Source organism: Dromiciops gliroides, chromosome 4 (assembly GCF_019393635.1).
Source record: "Dromiciops gliroides isolate mDroGli1 chromosome 4, mDroGli1.pri, whole genome shotgun sequence".
Lineage (NCBI taxonomy): Eukaryota > Metazoa > Chordata > Mammalia > Microbiotheria > Microbiotheriidae > Dromiciops > Dromiciops gliroides.
The window spans coordinates 482,275,070-482,289,793 of NC_057864.1; the positions used below are offsets into that span (position 1 = coordinate 482,275,070).

General features: G+C 44.9%; 1 protein-coding gene across 2 annotated transcripts in view; it reads right to left on the bottom strand.

Annotated features, from left to right (window-relative positions):
- Nucleotides 1-1,574: 1,574 nt before the first annotated feature.
- SENP2 (SUMO specific peptidase 2) overlaps nucleotides 1,575-14,724 on the bottom strand; it is a 42,675-nt gene continuing 29,525 nt past the window's right edge. For both annotated transcript variants that reach the window (XM_044003930.1, XM_044003929.1), the window contains 5 exons: nucleotides 11,583-11,786; nucleotides 11,061-11,140; nucleotides 5,516-5,600; nucleotides 4,146-4,241; nucleotides 1,575-3,032 (listed from right to left, as the gene is read on the bottom strand). In XM_044003930.1, coding sequence (XP_043859865.1) covers nucleotides 2,970-3,032; nucleotides 4,146-4,241; nucleotides 5,516-5,600; nucleotides 11,061-11,140; nucleotides 11,583-11,786 — 528 coding nt within the window. In that variant the 3' untranslated portion in view covers nucleotides 1,575-2,969. The remainder of the gene's footprint in view (nucleotides 3,033-4,145; nucleotides 4,242-5,515; nucleotides 5,601-11,060; nucleotides 11,141-11,582; nucleotides 11,787-14,724) is intronic.

A 14,724-nucleotide genomic window follows, 5' to 3' on the forward strand; every position in this document is an offset into this window, starting at 1 on the left:
CAAGGAAGTCAGATAAAAGGAAAGGCCTCATAGCAGCACCTTCTGTGACGTCAGGAATGGGGAATAAAGGGGGTGGGCACCAGCTGGGAAATGGCTAAACTGCATAAACGCAATGGAATATCACTGCATTATGAGAAAAGGCAAGTATCAGCATTCAAAGAAACAGGAAAAGGCTTCTGTGAACTGATGAAGTGAACAGAACTCCTACAGCGACATAAATGGGAAGAATAAATGGAACACTGTAAACATAATGATCAAGCTTGACCCCAGAAATGAGAACTGTCCCCCCCCCCCAAGAAGTGGGGAGGCAGGGGGCAGGGGTCTATGGGTGTGGAATGGTACATATGCTGTCTGTCAGTAAACCCTTTGTTACAAAGGAGGCTGGTTGCATGTGTGGGAAGGGCATCAATAAATCTTTTGAGAAACTTGGGGTGAATAAGGGAATTTTCAAAAAATCCACAGAGCTGGGAAAAACTTAAGAAAAACTACACCAAATCACTAATACAAGAAATGCAAAACAACTCTTGAAGTTTTATCTCCAACTCAGTAAATTACTAGGGATGATGAAATTCAGAAATAATGGATGTTGGAGGCTCTAGGGACAGGGAGACAGGCACACTGTGAAGCGGTCCAGGGTTCCTGGGAAACAATCTGGAATTCCATGAGCTGACCCAGGTATGCCAGCACTGAGATCCCTGTGGGTCAAGAACAGGCCCATCACTGACGATAAGTCTCACAGCAACACTTTTTTGGTAGCAAACAATTGGAAACAAAACGTATGCCAATTGATAGGGAATAGTTCAACAAATGGATGCCACAAGAAATGGAGGATGTTGAAGAATTCAATGTGAACTGAGACATCACAAAATAAGCAGAAACCAAACAATGGACACAGCAACAACAATATAATAAGTGAAGGAATACAAAGTACAATGCTGAGTAACTGCACTCAACTCTGCTTCCCATTCCGTCCCAGAGAAGAGATGAAGAGATGCACCTCCTACCCTTTCTGTGAAGGTGGGGAAATACAGATATGAAATGGTATATACACTATCAGATGCAGGCACTGAGTTGGCTTTGCTTAGAAATGTTTGTATTCACTTTGGGGGAGGGGGCAGAGACACTGTCTCCAGAAATGGCTGTGATAGAACAAATAGCATCAATAAAAATTTAGTATTTAAAAATATATCTAGGAGAAACTTTTTAAAAGTCCATTTATACTTCAAATGGGGCCAAAAGATTGAGTAGGTGGAGACCTGGAGCCAATGAGTCTGACAGGCCCAACGCTGAAGAACAACCAAGCTGGGGAAATGCACCCAGTCCGTGCCTAGAGAAATGGGAGACCCAAGTAGAATGTGTGCGGACTGAGAAGGTGCCAGCCAGCAGAAGGTCAATCAGCCAGTGCAGCTGGGAGGAGCTCTCTGTGCACCCACACTCATACTCTGGAGGGCACAGGGAAGAGAGGCCACGGCCACTACTTCACACTAGACGCCAGATTGTCACACTAGGCACCTCCTATCTATCTCTAGGCACCAAAGCAAGCTGTTATGGAAATAAGCAAAACCGTTTCAGCATAGATTTACCAGGGCTCTTGGCCAGGCAACCTTTTATTACACAGGGGAAAGACACATACCACAGGCACTAGATACTGCAAAATGGGTTTTGATCTTTCCTTATACCAATATCCCTTCAAATCTTCAGAAAGTGGAAGCAGCACATCTGGATGCTTTCAAATTTAAAAAAACAAGTTAAATACAAACTTTCATATGTAAAATAGATTATTCAACAACAACCTCAGCCTTGTAATAGGCTCTTTCACAGATTTCAGCTCAGGAAAAAAAAAAGATCCAAATAAGTACAAAACTTAATTTTTGTTTTATATAGAAAAAAGAAACTTTGAGAAAAATAGCTTTACCTTGGATAGTCTCTCTTGAAATAAACAATTCTTGCCATCTAGTCTAACTTGGGGACATTCCCCCAGTCAGCTGAAAGACAGCATTGACAATCGGGGGTTCACAGTAATTACAAATCCAGTTACAGGACCTAAGCCAAATGTCTTCCTTTCCAGAAAAGGGAAACAAAGTCTCCATAATTTAATCAAGTCAGTGTTCTGGAAGTGAGTGACTATGCAGGCAGGAGTTCTGGATGGGATGGGAGGGGAGGGGAGGGACAGACAGGAGCAGCTGCAATTACACTGGGTTCTAGTTGGAGTGACCTGCCTGCCAGCCCTCCTGCCCCTAGGGCTTGGGGCCAAGGGAGGAGCTGGAAGCACAGTGCCTGCACCTGTCTGTCTGTCTGTCTGTCTGTCTGTCTTGTCTGTCTGTCTGTCTATCTGTCTCTCGGTCCTCCCTAAGAGAGCTCCCTCCAACTCCAAGGTAGCAGCCATTGCTGTATAAGTTAAAAACCTCCACTCCTCCCCTCTCCTATGGTAATGAACACCAAGACCCAGATAGAGGGAGTGGCTCAATGAATAGTCTTTTCAGAAATAAATATCCATAGAAGTGAATCTAGAGTTTCATCAGAGTGGGCAAGCATAGCCTCTGCCCAGTTCTTGAGCACGAAAAATACACGCACGCACGCACGCGCGCACACACACACACACACACACACACACACACCCTCTATATATAGATACGTATACACACACATAGACACATACACACAGAGTAAACCCTGCATTTCCTACATTCTTGAAGAAAAACAATGTCTTTTAACCACACATTAAACTAGTGTTTGTTTCTTAGGGGTTGCCCAGCAGAGGATTCTGCAAGAGGGCACAGAGTTACAGGTGGGCGCTCAGTCTTCTGCACCCCCAGGCCGAGGCTCCAGACGCCTCCATGCAGGCCTTGCAACTTGGTACCTGCAAAGCAGCAGAAGCGATGCTGGAACTTTCTAACTCATGAGGCATGAGGTAAATGGAGCCATGTGGGGAGCATCCCAAGCAGCTGCAGGGAACAAGAGCAGCGTTCTCAAAGCAGCTGCTGATGAAGGATTTCCCACACCATCTTCTTCCGGAAGTGAGGCATCTGATTCTGCAAGGAATCACCCGAGACATTACACAGTATCTCACACAAGTAGGGACAATTGCTAAGATTCCTGGGTCTTTCATGCCACTTTGGAAAGAATTCTAAGAAAACTGCACTATCCAGTACTAGCCTTTCCCCCCAGGCCTGGAAGAGGCTAAGCTTTTGGTTATCTGGAAAAGCCGGGGAGCGAAGTGTTCCTGTTCATTCAAAGTGTGGTTCAACGGCTAGTCACCACATCTAAAGATCCACATGGCTAACCGGCAGAATGCCACTGAGACCAACGTGATCCGTACCTGCCACAACTGGAGCATCGAGTTCCAAGGTCCCCTTCAAACGCAGAAAGGGCTTTCCCGACCCCATGGGGCAGAAGAAAGAGGACTAGACTGAGGGTCAGAAGATGTGAGCTTCAACGCCAGCTCTTGCCACCTGGGGGCTTCTGGGAAAGTCACTTCTCTCAGAGACCACCACCAATAATCCCCTCTCTCTCTCTGTCATACCCGACAAGTAAGTGATTGTCCAGTGAAGGGGAGGCCGCCCATTCCCCTTTCACTCTGGGACAAAACTTATCCCTACTGCAAGCCTATATTTTCCTCTCTGCCTCAGTCTCCTAATCTGAAAAATGAGGGAGCTGAATGCGATGGTTTCTAAGGTCTCTTCCAGTTCTAGACCCTAAACAGACTAAAGGAGGAAGAGGAGGGAACTTCTGGCAAGATTTTCGGTTTGTTGCCCAATTCTCAGAATCCTCAGACCAGCAGAAATTCTTCCTGGCCATCATGGGTGCTTACCCACGTGCCTCTTCTCTGGCTAAGCATGAACAGCCATGATTTAAAAAATCCTCTCTATCCTATGGGATGACTCTTGAAAAGGAGGAAAAGATATATGGGATACTATGGTAATGTAAGAAACCAAAAACATCGATAAAAACTTATTTTTAAAATGAACAGCAATGGGAAAGAAGTGCCCCCTTGTGTGCACCTGGGCTCTATGAAATCTCTCTGCTGGTGACCACACCCAAGAAAAAGCTGAAGACAGATCCAGTGACCAACAGCTGCATGGACAAGGAATTAGGACACAGAGGTGAATAGCAACCAAGCAGAAGAAGGCCGGGACCTCACAAACCTGTGTAAAGGTGATGGGCTTGTCCTGAGAGAGATAATCTGCATATTTACAAGTAAACATTCCACAATCGCTTCCATTCAATTGCTGAGGAATCTCCTAAAAACAAAAGGGACAAGACAACATCATCCCGGAACAAGGTAACTAATGAATTAATTAAATCTGTTCATGTTCCATCCCCAACTCCAGCTTTAGAATAGCACTAGAAAACAGGGCTTAAATAGAAACCGTCATACCACAACATGACACTTCCAGATTGTAGTTTAAGCTTGCCCCATCCTTTCCTAATCAGGGGAAACAGACTTGAATAAGAGCCAGTGACAATGAGGGGATGAGAGAGGATTCTTGCTAAACTTTTAACTATTTATGACTCTGAAACCAAAGTGTTCAAGTTATCAAGATGCTAATGAACCAAAGGCCAGAGGTTCAATACCCAGGGAAGCCACAAAGTTGTGGCCAAATATCCATGCAAATTCAAACTCAGCTCTTCTGACTCCAAAGCCAGTATTCTTTCCATCCCCCCACATCCTTCCCATTCAAAGCCTCTTTCCAGTGCTAACACATTACTCAACATGTCTTTCCTATGCCTGAAAATCTCAAAGCTTCATTTTCCAATCTATCAACTCAAAGGTGAAGGGCTGCTATATACAGGTTTTGTCTCATTCTGTGGTTCGGACTTACTCCAAATGGGCTGGGGTCGGGGCCTGTTATCATTCAGTAGAGACACAATGTGGTCACTAGTAGACATTGCGTTAGGTCAACTCTGACAAAGTAGGAGGTAAAACGAAACATTAATTAACTTAGGATGATCTGTGGGCATGCAGGACAGGAAAAGGAACAAGTATGGGAAATCCACAGGTTCATATAGTATGTTTGCACTCAAGACTCAGCCTCCTGCTTCAGGAAAACTTCCCATGCTCAAAAGGAGACAGCTGCTACTCAAATCAGCAGGTCACCTCTCCTTCAAGTTACTCAACAGGACTATAAAGAGTTCAAATGCACCCTTCCAGGGAAGTCAAAAAGCCAATGGGCTTGGTTAAGTCTATGAATAATCGAGAGCTGGCTCAAGTGGAAAAGTATATTCGTGTGAACTTAATAACAGAGGAAGCTAGGGGTGACTCCAAAAGCGTAATGGAACGAACGAGTGAGCGAAGGAATGCAGAAGCACGGATGCAGCCCTTGCTATGTCCGAAGTACCCTGGGGAGTGAGAAGGGAAAGGAGAGGGTCCTGAGGCAGGTGGTGCTCTTGATCACCCCCCATCTCTCTGCTTGTCCAAGGCACTCCCCTCACTCACAGACAAGATGACCAGGGGAGGTTGGTAAGCTCTGGCTGCCTACGAGAGGCCTTTCCAGTGCCCAGCCTGGTCACTTACACAGGGCTTCGCACTTTGCAGAGTCCACTCCCCAGGAACCAGCTCTCTGTTTCTTTTGGCCTTGCTCTCTTCTTGTAGATAGCGGCTGAAAACAAGAACAGAGAAACAATCAATCTCAGCAGCCTGGGCTCCAATGGTCGGAATAGGCGCATCTTCCCCAAACCAATTCCTCGTTATGAATGCTACAAGGAGCTGAGACACCAGAAAGAAGAAAAACCTCATCTACACGATCTAGTGCACACACTACTATGGAATGGCTTTTCTGCCCGATTAATTTGGTCCAAATCTCTAGAAGGAAAACGAAGCCAACGCTGACCTATCTGTTGCCACTCAGTCCTTGTCCTGTCCTAAAGCTAAGATGCTGGTGGCTGCTGAGGCTATGGAAGAAGGGGCTGAAGATGGCACTTACAGGCTGAACCTCCCTGCAGCATCCACTGACTAGAGAGAAAGCGAATCAAGATGGCCAAGATAAGGAAGGAATGAACTGATTTCAAGCTAGCAGTCTGAGAGTGAATAAATAACATTTATCAAACACTTCCAGCAGGCTCAGATATGCATACAACCAGGGGAACTCTAAAAGAATTTACATTTATATAAGACTTGGAGAAATCCTGAGAACAACAAAAACAACAAATGCCCAGCAGAGAACTGGAAAACAAACCAGCAGATACTTCCCTTTTAATAGGATCCTCAATATGAACACTACTCACCTGTGTGTACTGATGTATGACAACTATGCCACAAGATATACCTGCTGCCCTCTTGAAATTCACTGCCTATTAGGCAGGGAGAAAAAGGACATCCTTAAACAGATCATTTTCCCCCTTTCAAGCCCTGGGAAAAAGGTAAGTCAGAAATATTACTGGGTAAAACTTTAAAAAATGGGAAACCAAAGATACTGACAATTATGGTTAAAGATCCCTTGGTCCTCAAAATAAATTCTCCTCCAACACAGATGAAAGGAATCAAAATGCATATCATTTCCTTCCCTGGATCTCCTGTCAATCCGAGTCAACTGTATTAAGTTCAACCAATATCAAGTCATTATAAACCTATGTTGTACAAAATCACTGGGGCTGAATGAGGGCTAAAAGGGGAGAAACAAAGTTGAAATAAAACAGAGTTCCTGTCATCATGGAGCTCACAGTCTGCTAGAAGTGTATGGCACAGAAACAGATGAACCAAAGTACAAAACTATCCAGTCCAAGGATTTATCAAGGCTCTAGCCCTAACTACGCACCAGGCACTTGAGGATGCTGACTTACAAAGACCTTTACATACGTAATCTCATACATGTGAGCTTCATGAGAACCATACTCTAGGAAATATTCTCCCCAACTTCAGAGATAATGTTAAGAGGGTTCAGTGGTTTGACTGTAGCCAGCTTCAGGATTTGAATCCACGTCTTTCTGCTTCCGACTCTAACATTCGACTTAGCTACATATGACACCATGAGACAGATTAAGTCTTTTATTTTATCCCTATATAACATATATCCCTTCATTTTACCTATTTGGAATCTGGGATGTTAAATGACTTACAAGGACACTCCTGTAGTTAAATAACCAAATGGGCTTTGAACTTGGGTCTCCTGGACTCTGCCCACTTACTGCCAAAGGCAACCAGGAAGGGACAGTATACTTGGGTATTGACCAGAGTTGTGCATAGATGGTATTCTAAGAGGGAACATTAATTAGCAATAGATACCATCTCTATGAAGCCCTGGGCCCACAAATAAACATGGCCTATCACAAAATACAGCAAATAAAATAAATGTCAATGATACTTGTTGCCTTTTGTAAGGGGATAAAATTCTAGCTAGTCTGTCTAAAATATCTAATGAGGGGTCGCCAATAAATTAGAAGCTTTAGCAAGAGTTAGACTTTTAAGCATTTATTAAGGAGAATAAGAATTCGGTGAAGAGAAAGGCCTACATACATCTATCTATCAAAGGGAGAGAGCATCTTTAGCTCCGCTCTCCACGAGAGTCCTCCCGCAAGAGAGCAGGAGAGCCAGCCTCGGCCCTTCTTCCTCCCACAAGCAGACACTTCCTGACACCAAAGAAAAGCCACGTATCTTGCCCTCAGGCGCTGTAAGTCTCCAGCAGGTGGTGTCATTCCAGTCGTTACACTTTCAAAGTTCTAGAACCAGCCAAGCTGGGCCAACTATTAGAGCCTTCAATCCAAATCCCGTAATTCACCATAGACATTAACAGATGCAAGGATTAAAAATGTTACACTCTGATAACTGGAGTCATGGTTCTTACTGAGCTCTTACTAAGCTGTTATTTTTCCCACTCCCCACACTGTTCCTATGAAATGGACAGGCAGCCTCATCGGTCAGGAGGCTCCCTCTCTCCCCACTTCTGAGAGGAAGCTCAGACGGTCTCCAACCAATGCCTTGGGCCTTCTGTAAGGCCTGGCTGCCATTCCTTTTTTGGTTTTCCTCTCTTCACTGGCTCCTTCCTCACTCCTTACAAATAAGCTCAGACTCTCCCTTATCCTCTTATGAAAAGCTCTTCTCTCTTTCACTAGCAAACTTCTTAAATGAATAACCCCAAACCCACTGACTCAGCTGGCATTCGCTCAAACTGCACCTCTCCAAGGCCAACACCCTGAGGAACAGTGAGAAGAGCAGTGGTTCCAAAGTCAGAGGAGCTGGATCCAAATCTCACTTTTGACACCTCCTAGTGTTTCTCAACCTCCCAACCAAAGGCAAGCTCCTTAAAGGGCAAGGAATGTTTCAATTCTTTCTTTGTGGTCACACTTAGGGCCTTTGCCCAATGCCTGCTGATGTACTACAATGGGGGTGGCAGCACTGTGTCAGCCAACCTGTGCCAGTTCTAGAGCCCAGAGTCCATGACCTAGCTACCTCCTACTATCCAGACTGGATCACTGCTTTTATTTCAGGCTCCATCTTAGGCCCTAACAGTGTGCTGAATATGATGGGGGTCTAATAAATGTCACTGAATACTGCAAGTGAATGTCCAGACCTACAACTATATCCTCTCTAATATTTCCTGACTATTGATCAACCTCAAGGAAAAGAGGGTGCGTGTATATATGTGTGTCTGTGTCTGTGTGTGTATGTGAAGGGGAAGCTGAGGAAGAGGTCTGTCTCATAAATATTTATCCACAAAATATAAAATCAATACAGAGTGATTTCTGGAGGGAAGGCCTAGCTCTAATATGAAGCCAGACATGTGAGAGAGCCTCAACAACCACCCTAATAAGGTCTCAAAAGTACCATTCCCCCTTCTCTCACTGGAGCCTCACAACAGGCTTTGTGAAGGAAGGATGTATCACAGGTGTCATTCCCATTCTACAAATAAGGAAACTGAGGCTCAAACTAACCTTGCACCCAAGCTAGAGACCTGCACTGGAAGAATGCAGAATTTCGTGACTAGGCAAATGATAACAGAGCAAGGTCACCTTGGAGTGAGGTCTCTAATCCTTGGTCCTATTCTGACATTTTTCTAAAGAACTTGTTCAGAAACCATAAATGAGCATATCACGTGTGTGGCTAACACAGACTAGGAGGGGGAGCCGTTCCACTAGATGACAGGCTCTGCACAACCAGCTGGGTCTGACTGGTGCCAACCAGTTGGGTTTGACTGCCATGGGATGGACCTCCTTACAGTTGGATGGGTATGTGAACTGTGTGACCCCCCCCCCACCTACCACCACTAGGGGTCTTGGGTCTAAGAGACAGAGCCAATAGATGTCCTTTTATTAACAACCTGCTGGTCTATTAATAAAATGATTACATTACCCAGAAACTATGTCTCTGTCTCATACTTTTAATCATCCCAACTGAAATGATGGCCCAAAACTAACACAGGGCAAAACAGGGATAAAGGTAAAGTCCACTCATTAGGAGAAACAAAATCAAGTGTCCCAGTCCATACTGGAAGGCATGCATCTCAATAAGAGTCCATTTGTAAAAGTATTAGGGGTTTTAATTAATCACAACCTTAGCAGGAGGCAGCCAAAAACCCTCGTTCAAATCTCAGGTTTCACTAGGAAGAGGAGTGCCCAGAATGAGAGGCAGATGGCTGGGGCAATGGCCAGCAGAAGAGGTCTGGAAGAAGAGGACCAAGAAAGACCATGTCCTGGGAGGAGGCCCCTCAGTTTTCTCATATGAAGGGGGCTTATCTGGCTTGGCTCCCCGGTGGCTGTGCCGGGGAGAAGGTGCCTACCAAAGAGCATTGAGCAGCTCTGAGGACCCTATTTGAAAAGGGACATTAATAGGCTATGCACATCAAGAGGATGTTAAAGAGACTGTAAACCATAATACAGAACCTGGTTCAAATCCCACTTTTGATAATTACCACCCAGGTGACCTTTAGCAAGTCCCCAAATCGGGGGTCCCTTCCATGCTAGATCTAGGATCCTACAATCAGGATAAGCTGAAAGAACTGCTTTTAAGTCTAGTGGAAAGAGGTGAGTAAAGCGATCATCAAACATCTGAAGGATCATGATGGAGAAAGGGGATCCAACTTGCTCTGGATCAGGTCAGGACAGACCTAGGACAAACGAGTGGAAATTGGAGCAAAGCAGCTTTTGGCTGCATCCAAAGGAGAACTCTAAGAGTTAGAGCTGTCCAAAAATGGGAAAGGCCGCATCCCTGTCATTTGAGTGTTCAAATCAAGGCCACCTGGCCCTGGTACCACAACAGAAGGAAGATGACATGGGCAGATGAACTCTCTTGATGCTCTTTCCAATTTTCTGACAGCTCATGGGTCAGAGCAAAGAGAGAAACAACAATGTTTGTTTCAGTGACTCTTTGTCTTTATTCACTCAGGTGTGGTGAGAGTATGTGGCCCTGAGCCAAGATCCCCAAGTATCTGTGAAAGGGACATCTCTCTATCCAGCCCTGAGGAAAACTAGAGCAGAAGCATGCGTGGCTACCAACAGTGAAAGATGCTTTCAAAGGATATTGTTCCTGACATACTTATCAAGGGCTTAAGTCAGGGGGACCATCTAGATAATTTATCCTCTCAGAAGGAGACATAGTGTGCTGGCTGATGCCCACAACTACCAATGGGGACACTTGCCTACCTACTCCCTATTTTCAACCACGCAGTAATTGCCTGGGAACAACACTGCCTCAAACAAGACACATGTAGTTTGAGGAAAAAAGCTGATCTGAGCAGGACTTGGACCTAGATGAAGCCTCAGGGATGTGAAGCCACTTCTCATGAAGTTAAGGAAGACAACGGCCTGACCATGTTCTATCCAAACCTCTAACAGGAGTTCCCAGATTCTTTTCAGAGAGGAGCTCCTCCCTAGTCAAAACTTGGTATTTTCTAATTCCAAAGACATTTAATTCAGGTCTGGTGAGTTCTGATGATGGGTTAGGGTCGCCTACCATATAAGACAAACCAGTTCTTGCGATGTTTCTAAGATTTAAATCGAAAACAAACATTTGGTGATTTTTTTCATCCATAAGGCTGAAGAGGCCTGGATTGGCAAAGAGCGAGCTGTTCTTTGGTGGGCATGCTTGCCCCTCTGGCCTAGGAGGCAGGCAGCCTGCTTGTACTCACAGCATCAGGTTACAGATTCGGTGGCCCTTCTGTCCCATGGAATCCAGGTACTTAATAGTCTTTTTCCTCACATCTATCACCTGGAATGGAAAAAACACACATCAAAAGCCAGAAACCATCAGCTTCTACTTGTACCAGAAGTAGAAAACTTCACTCAGTTCTGAAGGAATAAAGAAAACTAGGAACCTCCCAAGTACATTAAGCCCTCCCCCCATCCTGTCCCCCTTCGATTTTAAGTTTCTCACAGGCAAGGATTAAATGTTCTACTTAGCCAAAGCTTCGGCCTTTAACAGAGCAGAATGAAATGAATTATGAAACTGAAAGAGAGAACATGTGTCTGTGCCAGTGGTGCTTATCACTGTTCACTTTCCAGAGAAAGTGTCTCTCCCGCAGGTCACTAAGTAGCCAGCGCACAGTTCTTCCTCGACTGTCCCAGAAGGGTTCCTATCATACACAATACATTAAGCCCGATATAGCAAAGGGAATACTTTCAAAGGAGTTTAAAAAATAAACCCAGCTCACCACCAAGCTCCAGTGTACCCTGCGGTGAATGGGCACCAGAATAAGCTCTTGCTCAAAGAGGTTCACCCCTTTGGTCCATCTCTTCACGGCCTGATAGCCACCAGCACTCAGTTTGGGGTAGAAGAACGTGCTAAAGGCATGAAGCACTGGCAAGCCTTGCTTTTTATTTCTCTCCACCAGAAGGTTCATGTAAAAATTGATGATCTATAAAATGCCAAAAAAGGAGATCAGCAGAAGCTTAAACTGGAGAAAATGTTCTTTCCCACCACCACATGAAAGCTCAGGGCCAAACCCTGCCCATCACAAGGGCCCCTCAGGTGCCTTCAGCTTTGACTCAAGCCCACTCAGGGAGGAAAGTGTGTACGAATGGGGATCCAAAAGGCAAGAGAACCAGAAATGGGAGTCAATAACAATTCATGGCTAAGTGATAGCACAGAAGGCAGGAAATACAAAGAGGGCATGGATCCAAATGGGGAAGACAAAAGGGGAAAGAAGAGGGGGAAAATGTGATAGAAAAAGTGTTGGGAAAAGGACAAAAGGAGGAGAAAAAATCACAACTTGTTTCTCTGCACTCTTTGAATCCCTTTAGATTTTCTAGAATGTGATAGTCACCAAAGAGTGTGTTGAGCAAGGTCAGTTCAATTCACTAAAACAGCTACTGAGCTTCTTTGTGCTAGGAATTGGGCGCACAGAAAGCAAAGCCCCAAGGCCAAGTCCTGGTGCGGGACAGATGGATCAGAAAGGCAACAGGTGCAGAAGTCTGAGGCAAAGATGCTCACGTGAACCAAGGGGTAGAGAGAACAGAACCAAACAGATCAGAGGTGGCATTAACCTAGCTATGGCATGGTCTGGAGTGGCAGGAAGATCAAGAGGGGATGCAGCACCTACGGGCACCAAAAAGGAAAGAGAGCAGGTGAGGAGAACGTGTGATGCTGCTTTAAGCAAGAGCTAGAGGTCAGTGAGGAGCAGGAAATGCCTCTGGGAAGGCAGGCTGAAGACAGACCATGGAGGGAGTTAGAGGCCAGGCTAAGGGAGACAATCAGGATCCCTGGTCAGTCACACTCCTTTGGCAGCTCTGTGGTAGATCGCCTCGACAGGGTCAGGCTGAAGGCCAGAAGACTAACCAGGAGGCCATGGCAATTTAGACAAGAGGTGGCCAGGCCAGGACTAGGGTGGTTGTATGAGTGGGGAAAGGGGAAGGGGTTTAAGAAGCTGTGGAGGAGAAAGGGACAAGAGCCCCAGATGACACTGACATTTGTGAATCTGTGTAAGAGAAGGAAAGCCGGTGCTTTCAACAGATGTAGGCAAGTCTGGAAAAGGGGCAGGGTCTGAAGAAATGTAATGAATTGTTTTAGACCTATTTATTTGGACATGCCTTTGAGACCCACAGGGAGAGATAACTAACAGATGATGCCAAAGTCCCTGGCACCTATAAATGGTTCAACACCAGAAACAGGTATCATTTCATTGATGCAGATGGCTTCAAAGAAGATACATTATGATCTGCTTTGCTGCTGCCCACAAAGGTGCAGGGAATATTTCCATGACTTCTAGCCTGAAACCTCTTCATGGTTGTCTCCCTCATTAAAAGGGAGCTCCCGGGGCAGCTAGGTGGCGCAGTGGATAAAGCACCAGCCTTGGATTCAGGAGGACCTGAGTTCAAATCCAGCCTCAGACACTTGACACTTACTAGCTGTGTGACCCTGGGAAAGTCACTTAACCCTCATTGCCCCACAAAAAAGAAACAAACAATAAAAGGGAGCTCCCTGAGAGCAGGGACTGTATGCCCAGAGTTTAGCTCACAGCCAGTGTTTAGTAAATTCTTGCTTGATCATTCATTTCTATAGGTATGGGACTCAGGAGTGAGATTACAGCTAGAGATGTAGGCATACCATGATGACCTCTTTTTTTTTTTTTTTTTGGTGAGGCAATTGGGGTTAAGTGACTTGCCTAGAGTCACACAGGTAGTAAGTGTCAAGTGTCTGAGGCCAGACTTGAACTCAGGACCTTCTGAATCCAGGGCCAGTGTTCTATCCACTGCACCACTTAGTTGCCCCTGTGATGACATCTTTAAAGTAAAATTAAGGGATGAGAGGATTGCACTGGAAGAAAGGGAAAGGGAGAGGTGGAATGAGGTAAAGTATCTCACATTAAAGAAGAAAAAGTTTATGGAGTGGGAGGGGAACACGGGGGAGAAGCGGGGGAGTGAATGAGCCTTACACTCATCACAATTGGCTCAAAGAGGGAATAACATACACACTCAATTCAGTATAGTAATCTCTCTTGCCCTTCGGGAAAGTGGGACATGAAGGGGATAAGAGGGGAGGAGTGAAGGGAGGGAGGGCAGATGGCGGTAGGGGCAGTCAGAAGCAAAACACTTTTGAGGAAGGAAAGGGTAAAAGAAGATAGACAAGAGTAAATATCATGGGGAGTAAATAGGATAGAAGGAAACACAGTTAGCAATAGTAACTGGGAAAAAATTAGAAGCAGAGGCAAAAGCAATGTAAGATGAGGATGGTGATGGTGATGGTGGTGGTGGTACTTAACTTTGCTAAGCTATTGTGAAGAAAATTCTTTTGTCAGGTATAAGGTACTATAAAATGTTAGCTATTATTGTTGTTGCAATAAGCAACCTCATGGGTGTTTTGTAAGGAAATCTCCCTTTAAAGTACTATATAAGCTGCTCTTTATGTGGTGGCAAGGAATTGGAAGTTGAGGGGATGCCCATCAATTGGGGAATGGCTGGACAAGTTGTGGTATATGAATACAATGGAATACTATTGTGCTGTAGGAAACGATGAGCAGGAGGAGTTCAGAGAAACCTGGAGGGTCTTGCGTGGGCTGATGATGAGTGAGATGAGCAGAACCAGAAGAACATTGTACACAGTATCATCAACATTGAGTGTTAATCTACTGTGATGGACTATATTCTTCTCACCAATGCAATGGTACAGAAGAGTTCCAGGGAACTCATGATAGAAGAGGATCTCCAAATCCAAGAAAAAAAAAAGAACTGTGGAGTATAGATGCTGATTGAACCATATTATTTCTTTTGTTTTTGGTGCTGTTGTTTTTTTCTATTTTGAGGTTTTTCATCATTGCTCTGATTTTTCTCTTATAACATGACTAATGCAGAAATAGG